General features: G+C 42.2%; 1 protein-coding gene across 3 annotated transcripts in view; it reads right to left on the reverse strand.

Moving 5' to 3' along the window:
- Positions 1-13,056, reverse strand: part of RAD23B (RAD23 homolog B, nucleotide excision repair protein) — a 47,453-nt gene extending 34,397 nt beyond the window's left edge. The window contains exon 1 of one of the 3 annotated variants that reach the window (XM_003810899.6): positions 12,576-13,056. In XM_003810899.6, the coding sequence (XP_003810947.1) occupies positions 12,576-12,641 (66 nt within the window). In that variant the 5' untranslated portion in view covers positions 12,642-13,056. The remainder of the gene's footprint in view (positions 1-12,575) is intronic. The other 2 variants (XM_063593937.1, XM_055117761.2) reach the window with 2 other exon arrangements.
- Positions 13,057-18,007: the final 4,951 nt, after the last annotated feature.

The raw sequence follows: 18,007 nt of genomic DNA on the forward strand, positions 1-18,007 counted from the left end.
AAAGAAAATAACTGAACCAGACTTTGGAACCAGGTGCACTGACCTGTCTAAAATTCTGGCATTGTTCCTTACCTTGAACAAAACAGTGATCTTTACTTACAATCCAATCTATACTTACAGAACACAGGCTGAATTTTGTCATCTAAAAACCACTCCATGTTTAAAATTATAAGTGACCAATCTCCTGTTCCTACCAGCTCTTAGTTAACTGTTCACTATACTTGCTCTTGAATCTCCTTAAGACTTGGTCCCTAGAGTCTCTACTTTCATTTCAATCTTCACTATCATTGCTCCTATCACCTTCTTTCTAATATCAAAAACTTCCTTGTCTTTCTGCTGCTCCTAACACACAAAATTCTGTATTTGGACCAACACCATTTATTTGTCAGTTTGTCAGTACTCAACCTCTAAAATTTACTCCAACCACTCTGTGGTGTCTCATTGTCCTAACCTTGCTTAGCTAACAAATCTCAACTTTTACCTAAGAGACTGCCTATCTACATTTATACCGTTTTCTAAATGCTAGTGGAGAAAAGGATACACTAAATCTTCTGTTCCCCCTAGTTAGCCCTCTTCTCCATCCTCCAAAAGAATATCTCAAATCTGCATTCTACTCTAAATCTGATTCACAGCATCCTCTCGTACTCTCCGCAGCTGACCACTTTCTACCTTATTAAAAACAGAAGACAGAGGAACTTATTTTCAACTTTGTCTAACTTTGTTGCATCCAGACCCATCTACATCTCCTTCTCACCTATTAAATGAAAAAAGTATCCCTTTCTTTCAAACCTAATTATTTCCACCTGTCCTCTGGTTCGCCTCCAAGTATTTTTCAGTATCTTACTAAATTCATTATATTTCCTATCTCCCCCAGCTTTTTCAGCCTCTCTCTCACTCAGTTCACTTTCATTCACACTTAGACCTAATACTTCATCATTTTAAAAACACTTACCACGTCTCCTCCTAGACTCTCTCCCCCCACAATCTAATTCTTCAAAAACTTAAATACACACCACTGCCCTCACTTATTCATAATCCCAAACCAACTACTCAAAAGAGAGCAATACTGTGCTGATAAACAAAAACATTAAATTTATTCTCATTCTGCTGCTTATTTTCTCTGGTAGTCCCCCCCAACCCACCGCTGGCCATTCCATTAACACTGCTCTTTACCAACATCACTGAATTCTGCAACACCATAATGATATGACACTTCTTAATCCTCTCCTATCTTCCTCTTGTCACGTGTGACAGTACTGACCTGTCCCTCCTTTACATACTGCCATCCCTTGGCTTCCAGGATGCCACTTTTGGTTTTCCTATCTCTCCATTCACTGCTTCACGAAATCCTCCTCCCTGGCCAGCCCTTTAAGTGCTACTTAGACTTCCAGGATAATCCATCGTGTCTACTCCTAGTTTCAATAACCATGCAGATGTCATCTGTATTTCTAGCCCAGCTCTCTCTCTCTGACCTTCATTTATGCACACTTAACTCTCTACTGAACACCTTCACAGGATGTCCTAGAGGCATTTAAACCATAATGTATCTGTAGAAGAACTGTGTCTAAATTACTTTGTTTAAATCATCCCTAATCCAACCTAATTGAGCATACTTCAAAACAGATTAGCAAGAAAGACTGCCTTCTTTCTGGATGCTTCAAAGGAAGAGGTATGAACTCAGCACAAGGTTTCTCTTGGAAAGGATATGGCCCACCAACAGATGCAATTATGACTCCTTTAACTGCGCTGAGCCCCACACCAACGCTCCCATTCCAGTAAGCCATCTCAACAGAATGAATATAAACCTGAGCACCACAGTCCCAGTACATAACCAAGGCTAGAACTTTCATTGTGCTGCATTTCCCACTACATAAATAATGGTGGTTTATCATCAGTTCCACTAGAGACAAAAACATGGTTAACATTCAAGAAATCAAACATTTTTTCTAGCTACTTAATTCTCTCTTAAAAAATCGTGCATTTAAAAATAAAAACGTACTCAACATGATATTAAACATAATGGGCATGGTTTTTCTTTTTTCCTCCAAAGGAAGACAATCATAATAGTGTATTTAAAAGTGCCGCCACAAAGCTAAACTTACCATCTAATTATTCCCTAATGTGAGCACTACCGTGCATCTCTGTGGCACTGGCACTATTCTAGTTCAGGCCAACAACCATTAAAAGTAGTCATTTCCCCTGTTATCCCAATAGTTTGAGGTCAGCCTGGTCAACATAGTGAGCCACCACCTCCAAAAAAATTTTTTTAATTAGACGGGTGCTGTGGTGCCCGTTTGTAGTCCCAGTTACCTCAGGAGGCTGACGTGAAAGGATTGACTGAGCCCAGGAGTTCAAGGTTGGAGTGAGCTATAATCTTGTCAGTGTACTCCAGCCTGAGCAACAGAGCAAGACTCTGTCTCTTTAAAAAAGCAGTCATTTTCATTCGACAAATTTAGGTCATGCATGAGACATCAAAATAGTATCTTGTAAATCATATTCCTATGATAGTATAATGAGCTGCCATGTCAATCTTCTTACACAGCACTTTGCATAAGATTTCTAGGCTACTGCTTGTTAATTAGGTCAGCGATTGCATATTCCATATAACAGCGTGCTCACTGTTACAGTATTATTTTTCCTTCTTACTTTTGTAACTATGTTGTTCCTTATTACTGTTGTAACTATATACAGTATAAATAATTGTGTAAAGTTTTAATGGGTAGCCCTGAAATATAACATCTGAATAAAAGCTAATGCAGGCTATGTACTTGCCATATGCCAGGCAGTGTACTAAGAGCCTCACAATAATTAACTCTTTTAATCTGTACTACATCTCTATGAGGTTGTAGTAGCCAACACCCAAGATGGCCCCCAATGACTCCCTCTCTTGGTATTCAAGCCTTTGGTACATACCCTTCACATACTAAATTATGGCTAGTCCACAAGAACAGTAAGATACTGCTGAAGTAAAAGTGTGACTTCTGAGGCTGGTTTATATATAAAAGCCATCATTTCTATTTTGCTCTCTTGGATCACTAACACTGGGAGAAGCCAGCCACAATGTCATGAGGACACTCAGGCATCCTGGGGAGAGGCCCATATGGGGAGGATCTGAGGCCTCCAGTCAATAACCATCACCAAGTTGTTAGCCATGTGAGGAAGTCACTTTCAGTGGGAACCCTCCAGCCAGTCAAGCCTTTAATGCATAGAATGAAGTCCTTAAATGCAACTTCCTGAGACTCTTGAGTAAGAACCACAGAGCTAAAATATCCCTGAATTTCTGACTCACAGAAATTATGAAATAGTAAGTGTTTACTGTTTTAATTAAGTTTTGGGGTAATTTGTTATGCAGTAATAGGTTAACTAGTACACAGGTAGATACTATTATCCTCTTTTTCTAATGGGGACACTAAGGCAGATGAAATAAAAAGGTTAAACATATAGGCTCTAGAGGCAGAGTCTCTAAATTTGAATCCTGGCTACTCATATGGGAGATGGTATTTGTAAATAACAAGTATTGTTAATGTTTATAAGTACTGACCAGGCTTTTTTTTTTTTTTTTTTTGACGGAGTCTCGCTCTGTCACCAGGCTGGAGTGTAGTGGCACGATCTTGGCTCACTGCAACCTCCACCTCACGAGTTCAAGCGATTCTCCTGCCTCAGCCTCCCAAGTAGCTGGGACTACAGGTGCACGCCACCACACCCAGCTAATTTTTTGTATTTTTAGTAGAGACGGGGTTTCATCACATTGGCCAGGAGGGTCTCGAACTCCTGACCTCGTGATCCGCCCACCTCAGCCTCCCAAAGTGCTGGGATTACAGGCGTAAGCCACAGCGCTCAGCCTGACCAGGCATTTTTAAAGGCAATCTGCCACACTTTGACCAAATAATTTCGCATCTAGAAATCAATGCTAGAGGTGCTCATGTAACTACTTCAAAGACAAAGGTACAAAGTATGTGCACTACATTGCTTTTTGCAATACTAAAAACTGAAAACAACCCTAAACATCCACAAAGGAGAAATGGTAAAATAAATTAATGTACATACATTCATTTGAACACTATGCAATATAAATGAATATTTATAACTATGAGGGAAAAAAGCTAGTTGCTAATTAATTTTTTTAAACAAATAGTGTAGTTGTGTTCATGTATTACGTGTAAATATATTTTTTAAAAAGACTAGAGGGATATACAGAGTCTACAGTGGTTCCTTAGACCGATGGCAAAAGCCATTCTCATTTTACTATACTTTATTTAGTATAACGAGCCTGAATCATTTGAGTAATTTAGGGAAAACTGGACTTTCAAAGAGAAAAAGAGATTTCATTTAAAAGAAAAAGGTCTAAGGCAGTTCTAATACTGCACGGCCTAATTAAAAAATAATAGCAGCAATTAAATTTTGGCAATCAACAATTAGCAAAATAAAGGAGATTCCCAAAGCCAAATGTTTACTAAAGGATTTCTTATGTTTACACTACAGGTAATGCTTTTTCTTTTTTGGTTCTTTGGTTCTTCTCCTTCCACCTGAGAAACTGGTACAGGCACCAGAGTATTTCCTGGGGAATTTCTGTCCCAAGGTAGGTTCCTGATATTTCTACAAATACAAATTTGATTTTAAAAATGTCAGCTGACTTCAGTACAAATAGGAAAAATCTCCTCACTGGACCCAAGGAATAAAATAATTTAGTACAGGAGATTTTTACAATTGAAACAATAACTGATAGCATAACATTAATTATGTGAGAAGAGGCAGGCACTATAACAAAGGCAATCCTCAAATTGGGGTTATGATCCAAAAGGCTATTATTTTAAATATATGATTTGAAATCCAAAACCCATTTGTCCCACAGAAATTAAGCCAACCAATTCATGCCAATTTAATCTATTATAAAATATATTCCTAACAGTATGATTTCAACAAGACCAAAAGAAACACAGGAATTTGAAAACTGAGTAAGCAGAATTCCCAAGATACCTGTAAGTTTCTATATAGGCAAAGAATGGATCTCTCCAGTGCACTAGCAAAAACAAGGTGCCTACCTAATTCAACCAGAAGTGTGTGGGGAATAATTGGTGAGAACAACTTTATCTACCTGTTTAAGCCTCTAGAATCTGTTCATGTATTGTCAGTCATTTGTAGCTGGTCTACCTCCTCGAAATAAGTTTATATAATGTTTACAAGTTTTATAAAGCTCATTCAGTTGTAAAATTAGCTTTCGTGACACTATAAAAAACATTTATTTATCTAAACTTATAGGGAACAGATGGTGTAGTGTCCTTCGTACGATTCACTGTGCCACAGTAGGGTTAAATTTAGCAAATTTCTTTCAGAAATTAACTGGAATCCTATACAGCATCTATCGCGGCAGGACCTTGTTCATTGATTTTACACACTGTTCAAAATTGCTGATTATGTCAATCTAAGAAAATGAGAATATCTCATTCATACAAACCTTTTAAAGAAAGAATAGTGAAATGATTGAAATAAAAACTGATGAAAGCAGGATTTGTTTAAAAACTGCAAAATTTATTTCTAATTTCACAATTCACTAAATATTTCCATGCCCATGATCTCACCTGATTTTCACAACTGTTAGGAAAGCAGTTCAATTATTATTACTCCCATTTTAATAAAGAGGAGAAAGACTTTTTTAAAAGTATTGTGCTTAAGGACAAAGCACAAGTACAAAGTTGTGAGGACTCCCTTTTAGGAACAGTATGGTGGATCTGAAAAGAGCAAGATGTGGAAAAAAGTACACAGAATTAAGAGATACTCCTGAATTTTCTTGAGAAGCAGGGAATTAGGGCAGCAGCTAAAGAGGGATGTGGACACAAGGGAGTGTATCATTAAGATGGGGAAAAAATGTTTGTATACCCTAGAAATGGGAAAAATCAGTGATGAAGAGAAAAGAAGATCTGATGGAGTGATGTCCTTCACACATGACAGGGGATGAGGTATAGTGGAAAAGTGGAAGGACCTGCCTTAGATAGCACCGCCCACAATTCAGAACTATCTACAGTAAGAAGAGGCTAGCAGGTAGGTAGCTACGGTAGGACCTTATAGACATTCTGTCTCGATTATTTCCAAATTCTCAACCAAAGAAAGACTAGGGTCATCAAGTGAAAATCAGCAGGGTAGATGATATGAAAGCATCCTGTGGCAGTGGAAGAGTGACTGGACTAGTAAACTGTAAGACTGTCAGGTGCTGCATACTAAGGACCCAATTAAGGTTCCTTAGTGTGCCTTAATGTTCCTTAGTGCTCATGAACTTAAGTTCCTTAATGTTCATAAATTTAAGCAAGACAAGTCAATGTGGCTACAAGGTGCATCTCTGGCCGCTCAGGTGCAAGTACAAACACTGAGTTGAATTTAATCACATTTGAGGCTTTCTAAGCAAGAACAATGGAGGGAGAGTGGTACCACATTGCCAAGCACTGTTAATATTATTTCAAAACCCATATACCAATAAGTTAGTACTTTCATACTAGTATTCTCATTTTACAGCAGAGGACCAAAAGGCACATACTGAGTAACTTGCCTGAGGTGACACAGCAAGTGGTACAGCCAACTGTACCTCTCAAAACATATCCTAATTCCATCTACTTCTCTACATCTCCTCTCCTACTGCCCTGGTTCAAGCTGCAATTACTTAAAACTACTGCACAAGCCCCCTAACTGATGTCTCTGCTTTTCACTCTTGCCCACCCCACAGCATCAAAGTAACCTTTAAAAATCCTACAAGAAATATTTCTTGGCTAGGTGTGCTGGCTCATGCCTGTCATCCCAGCACTTTAGGAGGCTGAGGCAGGAGGATCACTTGAAGCCAGAAGTTGGAGACCAGCCTGGATAAAACATCAAGACCCCATCCCTACAAAAAAAACACTAAAATCAGCTGGGCGTGGAGGCACGCCCCCGTAGTCCCAGCTACTGGGGAGGCTTAGGGTGGAGGATCACTTGAGCCCAGGAGTTTGGGGCTGCAGTGAGCTATGATCATGCCACTGTACTCTATCCTGGGTGACAGAGCAAGACCTTGTTGAAAAAGGAAGGGAAGGAAGGGAGGGAAAGGAGTGGGGAAGGAAGGGAGGAAAGGAGGGAAGGAGAGGAAAGGAGAGGGAAGGGAGGAAGGGAGGGAGGGAGGGAGGGAGGAAGGAAGGGAGGGAGGGAGGGAGGGAGGGAGGGAGGAAGGGAGGGAGGGAGGGAGGAAGGGAGGAAGGGAGGAAGGGAGGGAGGGAGGGAGGAAGGGAGGGAGGAAGGGAGGGAGGAAGGGAGGGAGGAAGGGAGGGAAAAGAGAGACAGAGACAAAGAAACAAAGATTTCTGTCCTGCTTGTAAATGTTTCCAAGTTTACCCTGAAAACCCCTAGCCTAACTCACTTGCCTAACTCACTCTCTTATCTCTTACCCAACTCACCCTTATCTCTTACCCATCACCTTAGCAATGCAGGCTTTTTTTCAGTACCCAAAACACATTCTTAAAGGTCTTTGCTCTAGCAGTTCCCTATAGAAAACATTCTCTTCATTCTCGAGTGCTCATTTTTACTCAGCTCTCAGCTTAAATGTCACCTTATTCAGAAAGGCCTTCAGTGACTAGTAAATTTAAAAGTAGCCACCCAGATCTCCTGAGCTCAGGAGCTCAAGACCACCCAGGGCAACGTGATGAAACCCTGTCTCTACTAAAAATACAAAAAAATTAACCAGGTGTGGTGGGGCACACCTCTAGTCCCAGCTACTTGGGAGGCTGAGGCAGGAGAATCGCTTGAGCCCCAGAGGCGAAGGCTGCAGTGAGCCAAGATGGCGCCACTGCACTCCAGCTTGGGCTACAGAGTAAGACTCCGTCTCAGAAACAAAACAAAACAACAACAAAAATGTAGCCACCCAGTGAAGTATTATCAAATACTTTATCCTATTTCAACTTTCTGCATAGCACTTACCATTACCTGGTTTTTAAATTTTATTTTTTGACAGTTTTATCCCACTAGAATGCACATACCATCACGGCAGGGCCTGACATCTAGTAAGTACACAGCAAATATTTATTAAATAAATAAATCAACATGCAAACACACTACGTTGGGGGATCACTGCTTTGCCAGTTCACCAAAAGAATATATTCAGTTCATTCAAAGATCTTTACTAAATGCCTACTGTGTGCACGGCATCAAAACAGCAAAAGTCTGGCAAAAATGTACCAGATTTCTCAGTTTCTTCCTGTATCTTGTTCTACCAATATGCCAAGAACTCTTAATTTCACCTCTGTGATATAGTATTTTTAATACATTTACTACTCATTGCCTTAATCTAGGAAGCTTCTATAATATGAAATTGTATCTAGCATGACTATATTGAAAATACAATAAACCACCACAGGAATACTTCACTAATAAATGATGGCTAGTAAATACTGTATAATACAGAGCAAGTACTAAAGCAATATACACACACAGTTTTTTTTTTTGTTTTTTTTTTTTTGAGATGGAGTTTCGCTCTTGTTACCCAGGCTGGAGTGCAACGGTGCGATCTCAGCTCACTGCAAGCTCCTCCTCCCAGGTTCAAGCGACTCTCCTGCCTCAGCCTCCTAAGTGGCTGGGATTACAGGCATGCACCACCATGCCCAGCTAATTTTCTATTTTTAGTAGAGACCAGGTTTCACCATGTTGGTCAGGCTGGTCTGGAACTCCTGACCTCAGGTGATCCACCCGCCTCGGCTTCCCAAGGTGCTGGGTAAAGCAGTATTTTATAACAATCACATTATAGAGATAAACCACGAAATTAGGTAATTCTTCATAGCACACTAATATGCTATTTATAGATATTAAAACTGATGTCTTTGCAATTCTCTTAGCAAAAACATCCAATGTATATGTAGAATTTTAATGTCACTTATATACTAATCCAATCACATTTCAGCTTTTGCATTTAAAGTCTCATCTCAAATTTACTGAGTTTTGTTTTTAGTTGTTCAAGGCAAACAGTGTCAAGAGTTAGACTGCAGGATTAATTTGTATATCACATACTTTTTCTTGTCACCATTTCAGTGATGCAATAAAATACTGCACTGTATTTTTTTTTATCTCAAAAGGTTTATTCCTAAATCTACCTTTCTTAATGGCTTTAAGCAACAGTAATATAAAACACTAATTGACTATAAAACTAAGCTTAAAAACTGTATTCCATTTCCCTCTAAATGTCCATCACACCATTAAACTTCAGAATTTTTTTTTTTTTTTTTTTTTTTTTTGAGACGGAGTCTCGCTTTGTCGCCCAGGCTGGAGTGCAATGGAGTGATCTCAGCTCACTGCAACCTCTGCCTCCCGGGTTCAAGCGATTCTCCTGCCTCAGCCTCCCAAGTAGCTGGGACTACAGGTGCATGCCACCACGTCCGTCTAACTTTTCGTATTTTTTTTAGTAGAGACGGGGTTTCACCGTGTTAGCTTGTGATCCGCCCACCTCGGCCTCCCGAAGTGCTGGGATTACAGGCATGAGCCACCACACCCAGCCTAAACTTCAGAATTTTTAAGAATTTCAGAGAAGCAGTGCTCTATCACACATCTCAAAATGCTTTAATATGTAGGCTACTTAAAAGTCTCCCACAATTTTTACAGTAAAAAAAAAAAAAGCACATAATGAAGAAAATCTCCTAGCAATGGTCTCCCTACCCCACACATACCACCTTCTCATTTTGTTTCTATATTGTTTGAATATTTTATAAGAAGGCTTGCATTACAATTGTAAAAACAAAAAGATCTTTGCAAAGATTAACACTAAAGGCAGTGGTCATGTAATGTATCACAGTAATAGTCAAGTAAATGGTACAAAATGCCTAATAAGTCTAAGAAAGTTTTGTTAAAACTAGGGCAAATAAAAACACCTTAAAACAAATTATCTTGCTTTTTCCATTTTGTATATCCCCCTACTCTATAGCCAATGAGCTTTGACTAAGTCAATAAGGCTCCCAGAAGCCCCAGACCACGTTCTACAGGTCCCTGTACTCCTCCAGTCCTGCCAGCAAAGCTCACTAAACATTTACTTGTTCAACAAATGAATCATTCCCATGATTCCATTTATCGCACAGTCCTTTCTTCCATTTTTGCTCATGCTCATCTCAAGCTCACAAGAGTTGCTATACTGGCTACGTAAGTTACTTAATTTCCTTGGTTCCTTCTAGGTAAAAATTAAACAAGGACAAATCTGTGACCAGACCAAAAACAGGTCTCAATAAGATCCTATCTTATTTTAGATCTATTTCTAATATCCTTGGTTACCTCGTTCTCACAACAACTTAGAAACAGGACACTTAGCGTTGCCCTAGAAAACATAATTTTCATTGTTTATTTTCTTACTGGAATTCTAAGGTGTCGTATCAAAAACACATACTAATTAAAACCCACTACAAACATAGAATTGAAACAGCTGTCATGAAAAATATTTCCTAAAGTCATTAAAATAAAAACTGACAAGTCACTAAATGCAAACGTTCCATATATCCCAGAGGAAATGCTTTAATTTCTTGCCCCAGACTAACAGTATTAGTTTTTTTATACTAACAGCAACAAAATTATATATAAATAGCAGCGAAAGCCGTAGAAACCGCTCCCTAACAATGGGCTTTTCAAAAATATACTTCCAGAAGTATAACATATTACTTTTCCTTGGAAATAAACTGGAAAACAGCAAAAATAGTTAAGAATTCACACACAGGTACAGCATTGACTCTCAGTTAACAGTATGCGTAAAGTGCCTAAAACGCTAAACAAATCTTACAGAACATAAATACTTCAGTGGAGCTGTTGAAAGAGTCACTGCATAACTTCAATACACTCACACGTATTTACCAAAAAGCCACAATATTTCTTTAGCTTTCAATAATTCTGAAATTAACTGAGTATTATAAGCCGATTAAGTTACTGGGGCACCAACATTTGTTACCACAAAGAACCAAAGTCAAATAGGCATTTTACGTAGTTTGTCTGAAATCATCAAACTCCATTTTAACTTTCACCCTTCAACTTATTAATGCACATTAAGCAGTAAAGAAATATTCAAGAGAAATTAGATTCTATTAGTACTGTCAGTCCACAGGGTGTTGTCAATTACTTCTGAGGACACTGAAAAGTTTCTCATGTATAACTGAGATCTCCTGTACTTTTAAGAAGTTAATCACACAGCATACACCTACGTATAAATATTCTGAAATCAAATAATTTTGTATCAAAATCCCAAAAAGGCTGTTTCTTAAAAAATTAAAGATGTACAAAACTTAAGATTAAATAAGTAAAACGTAACACTGTATCTCCACTCAAAGGAATCCATTGTTTAAATAATCGATTCCATTTACTGACCACCAAGTAAATACATACCATTTAATCTTCACATCTCTGCAAGGCAGGTATTATCCCTATTATACAGAGGATGAAACTAAGCGTAATTTGCCCAAGGTCATAGCAAATAAGTTACAAAACCACAAATGGAACTCAGGTCTACTTAACACCAAAGCCCCTGATCTCCACCCAAAATAGAATCAACTACTTTTAAAAATAGAGTTGGGCAGAAAGCTGCTGGTTTAAACTTAGTATTATGACAATCTTGGCGGTGTATTTCCGAACATAAGCAGTAAATTTACACTCACAGCGTTTTTAGATTCTTGGCATAAAGTTGTACTGACCTCAACAGTGTCTCTTTATGCAGTCACAAATACAGAAAAATGTATAATGTGGACTTCTGAAATGTTTAAGGCTTTAACTGCAGAAAGGATTCAAAGTTGTTGTTTTTTGTTTTTTTTTCTTTTTTCCCCCTTGAACTGCTACTGTCTGGGGCATCGGGGGAGGGTGGCTGCAGCGTTCCAACTCCTACAATTCCAAGATTTCTAACACAGAAAACCCGTTAAATCTGAAGTTTAGTTTGAGCCTGGATGGCTGTGAAGAGCTCTAACAGCTAAAACCATCACCAAAGAGGCCTCAAAGTGCAATCTACGCAAGGGTGTGGGTTTGGTGGCGGGAGGAAGGCAGCAGAACGATTCATTTGCAAATAAAAGGGTTAACAATTCTGAGGAGAAAGGGGCAAATTCATTTTCACCACCACTCACCTCTCGGCGGCAAACGGAACCTGATACTTTTTTTTTTCTTAAGGCTCATCTTCTCGGGTTACCAACTCTGGGAACTAAGCGGCTAACCAGGTCCACACAGGGGTAGTGGCGACGCCTACGTCTCCCTCCCCCACCTGTGCACCCATACCAGAAAGCCAGGCTCTACGGCCGAGACGGCCCGGACCTTCCCATCCCCCTCCGGCCCCGCTAGCACGAGCTCCTAGGCCCAGGCCCGCGGGCGTGCGCTCCACGCCATCTGCCACCAGGCCTTCGGCGTCCGGCCACTGCTTCCCCATTCTCCTGCCACAAAGCCCACGGCCAAGACAGGAGGATCGGCTGCGCTGTACGCCGCCAGGGCCGGCACCAGGACCCAGGGCCCTCATCGCGCCCTCCGGGGCTTCCCCCGCTGGAGCGCGCCGCCCGGCCCCACGAGCTCCTGGCGCTCCCCGCGGCCCGCACGCGGCTGCCCCTGCCTCCGGCCCGCGCGCATACCGTCTCCTCGGGGTCAATGTCTATCTTGAAGGTCTGCTGCTGGAGGGTCTTCAGGGTGACCTGCATGGTGCCGCCGCGCAGCTCGGCTGCCGGGCCTGCGCCGGGTGCTGGCCGCTGGGCGGGGTCTGTGGCCTGGCGGGGCCCCGGGGTCGCCCGCGCTCCTCGCGCTCTGGGGAGGAAGGCGGTGGGGGTGGGGGCTTGTCACATTCGCCCAGCGGAGCGGCCTCTCCCCCAGCCCGTGCCCCGGACCGCGCCGCTGCCTCCGCGACTGCGGCCTTCCCCGCGAACTCGGGCCGCCGTGCTTCCTCACGCGCCGAGCGCCAGCCACGGAGTCTGCAGAAGGCGCGAGGGGGTCGGCGAGACAAGCAGGGAATCCGCTAGCTCACCACAGGATGGTGGCCGCCATCATCGTGACTCGCCGAGACGTGCCCCCTCCCCCACGCGAAAAACCTGGGGGGATGGGGCCGGGCGGGCGAAGCGCGCAGGCGTGGGGTGCGGCGACGCTTTGCGCCGGCGCGGCCGAGGACTCCGCCCCGGAATTGGGGGCGGGGCGGAAGGCGGCTCTGGAATGCCGGCGGCCTGGACCCGGATTACGCAGGCGCGTTCCGTGGGCGGCGAGGGCTCTTGGGGCTTCCTCCTAGGGACTATTGCTGGGGCGTTCTCTCCGCCCGCCGCGGCTCCGCCTCTGTCCAGACTCCGCCCGGCTGACGAAGTTACGCAATGTGTAGCCCGGGAAGCGCTACGTGGAGACCCGGCAGAGTGGATGCGGAGCCCTGGAGCGGGGGAGTAATCGGGGCGGAGTTTAAGTGAAAGGATGGCGGTAACCACAGTCTGGGGGCCAGGACCCGCGGGGCGCTTGCTGCGGGGCTCAGCCCTGGGGGTGTCGACTGATTCTTTAATCCCGACAGCACAGACTCCTGAGCTGGACTGCCCGAGTTCAAATATTGTTTTTTCTCACTAGCCTAAACAGATGGACCGATTTAAAATGAAGGTCAAGTTCTGTCACACCTCGGGGTAGAACTGTCCAGTGTTTCCCCATCTAGCCTCGAGTTAAAGTCAGAGTTATTAGAACGGATGCATTAGCCCCTCGCCTTTCTCCGAGTCGCCTTACTCTCCCCACTGGTGGATTCTAGGTTGCCCCCGGCTCCCTTAACATCCTTGCTCAGATATTGCCTTCTTGGTGAGGTCTGTTCTGGCTGCCTTACTTAAAATCCCAACTTCCTATCTCTGTTGTCCTGCTCTGTTTTCTTGTATAGCGGGTATCCCTTTATAATTACCCTGTAATGTACGTATCTCTTGTTTATCATCTTTCTCCTTTTCCTGTGAACCCCAGACTGAAGCTGCACAGAGGCAAAGATTTTGCTGTGTTCACCCATGAACATGCCTGGCACATTGCAGGTGCACAGTAAATATTTGTGGAATGGGTGAATGTGCTTCTGGATCCTCAGCAGTAGAATGAGAATAATAATGTCACTCATTGATTATTGGAGGGGGAAGTTGAATATTGTATGTAAAATCATGATAAACAGTCTGTAAGCAGTTAGCTATTAGTAGAAAGTCCGTTTACAGATAGAAAACTGAAGTACAGAGATGTTGAGTAATGCACCTGGAATAACCCAGCCAGTAGTAAATGGCAAATCCACAATGTGACCTCAGACAGAATGACTCCAGAGTCTGTGTCCCAGGGTGTGCCACTATTCCCCTCTTTTTTGTTTTAAAGATTATTCTTATTTTTTTAAAGCGTCTGGCTCTGTCATCCACGCTGGAGCGCTGTAGCACAAACACGGCTCACTGCAGCCTCAACCTCCTGAGCTCAAGAGATCCTTCCACCTCAGCCTCTTGAGTAGCTGGGACCACAGACACACACCACTGCTTCCCAGCTGATATTTTATTTTTTTTATACAGATATGTTCTCCCTATGTTGCCAGGGCTGGTCTTGAACTCCTGGGCTCAAGTAATCCTCCTGCTTCGGAGTCCCAAAGTGCTGGGATTATATGTGAGCCATCACGCCCAGCTATTCTCCTCTGTTTTATACTCTGCCTGTGGCACATTTGATTTAGTTCAAGTATAAAACATAGTTCTAGTCAGGCCACTAGCTGTATGACCAATTACAAATTACTTCTCTGGGACAGCATCCTCACTAATAACAATGTCACTGCTTGGTTTTCAGTGGCTTCAAGGAGCTTGGGTTTAATGTTTTCAAGAAACTTTCCTTGACCAGCTTCTCCCTCCACTAACCTGATATTTCCCCTTTCACAACACATAACTCCCTTCATAGTAATTAAATATGCAATCTTCTGCCCTCTGTCTTCCTGTATCTACTCGTAGTCACCAGGTGGTTTCATCTTGGCCCTTGTTTTGAAATACCTCCAGCCTGGACCTTTCCCCTTAGCTATAGAGTTAGCCAATTGCCTAAGCAATATCTTCACCTGAATATGTAACAAGCCTCTGAAACTTAATGTGGCCAAAGAGAACAATTGATTTCTCTCTAGACCTCCTTCCCCCCTGCAAACTGCTCCTCTCCCAGTTTTCCCACATCTTAGTTTATGGCCTCACAGTCTACCCAGGTGCTCAGACCAAAAATCTGGTCTTCATCCCTGATAACTCTCTTCCCTCACTCACCCACTCCCAACCACCACATGCAATTCATTATCAAGCCCTGTCAACCTTATTCTCCAAAGTATATCCCCAAGTCAGCTTTTTTCACCGTTTCTACTTCTACAGCCCTAAGCTAATCCATCATTATCCTTCACCTGCGTCCCACCTGGTCTCTCCGCTTCCACCCTTTACCCCCAACAGCCTCCCCAGCAGCCAGAGTGGCCTTTTAAACCCATAAATCAGAGCATGTTGTATCTATGCTCAGTATCTAATTACATTTTAGAATAAAAGTCAAACTCTTTACGTGGCCTTGGAGAGCCCACATGATCTGACTCCTGCCAGTTTCTCTGACCTCATCTCTTTCCTTCTCTCACCCACTCATTCACTGTCATCCATTTCCCTTTCAACCCTCAAACAGGTTAAGCTGGTTCTAGCCTCAGGGCCTTTGCACTTGAGGTTCCTTCAGCTTGAAACTCTATCTTCCCAGATCTTTGAACGACTAACTCCTTTTCATCTTCAGGTTCCAATTCCAATTTTACTTTTTTAGAGAGGACTTCTCCAACCAATTTAATAATATATATTAAACATGTGTTAAGCCTTTTTTCTTTTTCTTTTTTTGAGATGGAGTATCGCTCTGCTGTCGCCCAGGCTGGAGTGCAGTGGCGCAATCTCGGCTCACTGCAACCTCTGCCTCCCGGGTTCAAGCGATTCTCCAGCCTCAGCCTCCCGAGTAGCTGGGATTACAGGTGCCCGCCACCACGCCTGGCTAATTTTGTATTTTTAGTAGAGATGGGGTTTCACCATATTGGCCAGGCTGGTCTGGAACTACTGACCTTGTGATCTGCCCGCCTTGGTCTCCCAAAGTGCTGGGATTATAGGCATGAGCGTCCTCGCCTGGCCTAAGCCTTTTTTCTAGGCAAGCCACTTACTTTTTAGGGAGAGACACTGACTCTCGTATTCAGGACTGTTTTCACCTACAACAGTGCCTAGAACACAGTAGGTGCTCAATAGTGTATGCTGACTGACTCCTAACTCAGTTGTAAACTCCGTGAGACAGGGGCTGAGTCAGTCCTGTGCATCTTGTTATCTGAAGGAGCTAGCACAATGTGGATACTCTATACATGTTGTTTGAAAACATGGTAAGGTCATTTTAGTTATAATTTACAACTGTTGTAAGAAAATATGAAAATATTTAAAAATATGCTGTACAATTGTAATATTAAAAGTTTCCTGCTACAACTGTTATTGTCTGCAGAAAAAAAAGGAGAGAGATGCCTTTCCATATATTAGTGCATGCAAAAAAAAAAGAAGTTTTTTTTTGCTCGTGGCAAAAGGAAAAAAAAAGCCAATGTAGAAAAGGAGGGATTGATTGAAAATAAAAATCCTCCTCCCACCTCCCTAGAAGTAAGCATTGTTTTGAGTTCTTAGAAACTTTCTAGATATATAAAAGAATATATTTCTCCAGCTGGGTGTGGTGGCTCACACCTGTAATCCCAGCACTTTGGGAGGCCAAGATGGGTGAATCACGAGCTCAGGAGTTCGAGACCAGCCTGGGCAATATGGTGAAACCCCATCTCTACTAAAAATACAAAAGTTAGCTGGGCGTGGTGGCGCGTGCCTGTAGTCCCAGCTACTTGGGAGGCTGAGGCACAAGAATCGCTTGAACCCGGGAGGCAGAGGTTGCATTGAGCTGAGATAGCGCCACTGCACTGGGCAACAGGGTGAGCCTCTGTCTCAAAAAAAAAAAAAATGTTTCCACAAATACAGTCATGCGTCACTTAATGAAGAAATTTGTTCTGAGAAGTGTGTCATTAGGCGATTCGGTTGTTGTGCAAACATCGGAGAATGTACATATACAGCCTAGGTGGTATAGCCTACTACACACCTTGGATATATGGTATAATGTATTGCTCCTGGGCTACAAACCTGCACAGCGTGTTACTGTACTGAGTACTGTAGATAATTGTAACACAATGGTAAGTACTTGTGTATCTAAACATAGAAAAGGTATGGTTAAAAAAGTGGTATAAAAAGATTAAAAATGGCACACCTGTGTAGGGTGCTTATCATGAATGGAGATTTCAGGACTGGAAAATGCTCTGGGTGAATCAGTGAGTGACTGGTGTGTGAATGTGAAAGTCTAGGGTGTTACTGTACACTACTATAGACTTTATAAACACTGCACACCTAGGCTACTCTAAATTTAAAGCGTTTCTTTTTTCAATAATAAATTAGCTTGCTGTAACTTTATGAACTTCTAATTTTTTTTTTAACTTTTTGACTGGTAATAACAGCTTATAATACAAACATTGTACAGCTATAAAAAATAAAAAATATTTTCTTTATATCCTTATTCTATAAGCTTTTTTTTTTTTTTTTTTTTTTTTTTTGAGACAGGATCTTGCTCTGTCATGTAGGCTGGAGGGCAGTGGCATGATCATAGCTCACTGCAGTCTCGAACTCCTGGCCTCAAGAGATCCTCCCACTTTAGCCTCCCAAAATGCTAGGATTACAAGCACGAGCCATTGCCTCTGGCCATTTTTTTTCTTTTTCTGTTTTTTTACTTTTTAAACTTTTTGTTGTTGTTAAGAACTAAGAAACACACATTAGCCTAAGCCTTTAGGATCGTCAATATCACCATCTTGTACCTCCACATCTTGTCAAACTGAAGGGCCTCAAGGGCAGTAACACCCATGGAGCTGTCATGTCCTATGATAACAATGCCTTCTTCTGGAATACCTCCTGAAGGACCTGCCTGAGGCTGTATTACAGTTAACTTTTGTTATATAGGTGGAAGGAGTACACTCTAAAAGAACAATAAAAAATATACTACA

Source organism: Pan paniscus, chromosome 11 (assembly GCF_029289425.2).
Source record: "Pan paniscus chromosome 11, NHGRI_mPanPan1-v2.0_pri, whole genome shotgun sequence".
Taxonomy (NCBI): Eukaryota; Metazoa; Chordata; class Mammalia; order Primates; family Hominidae; genus Pan; species Pan paniscus.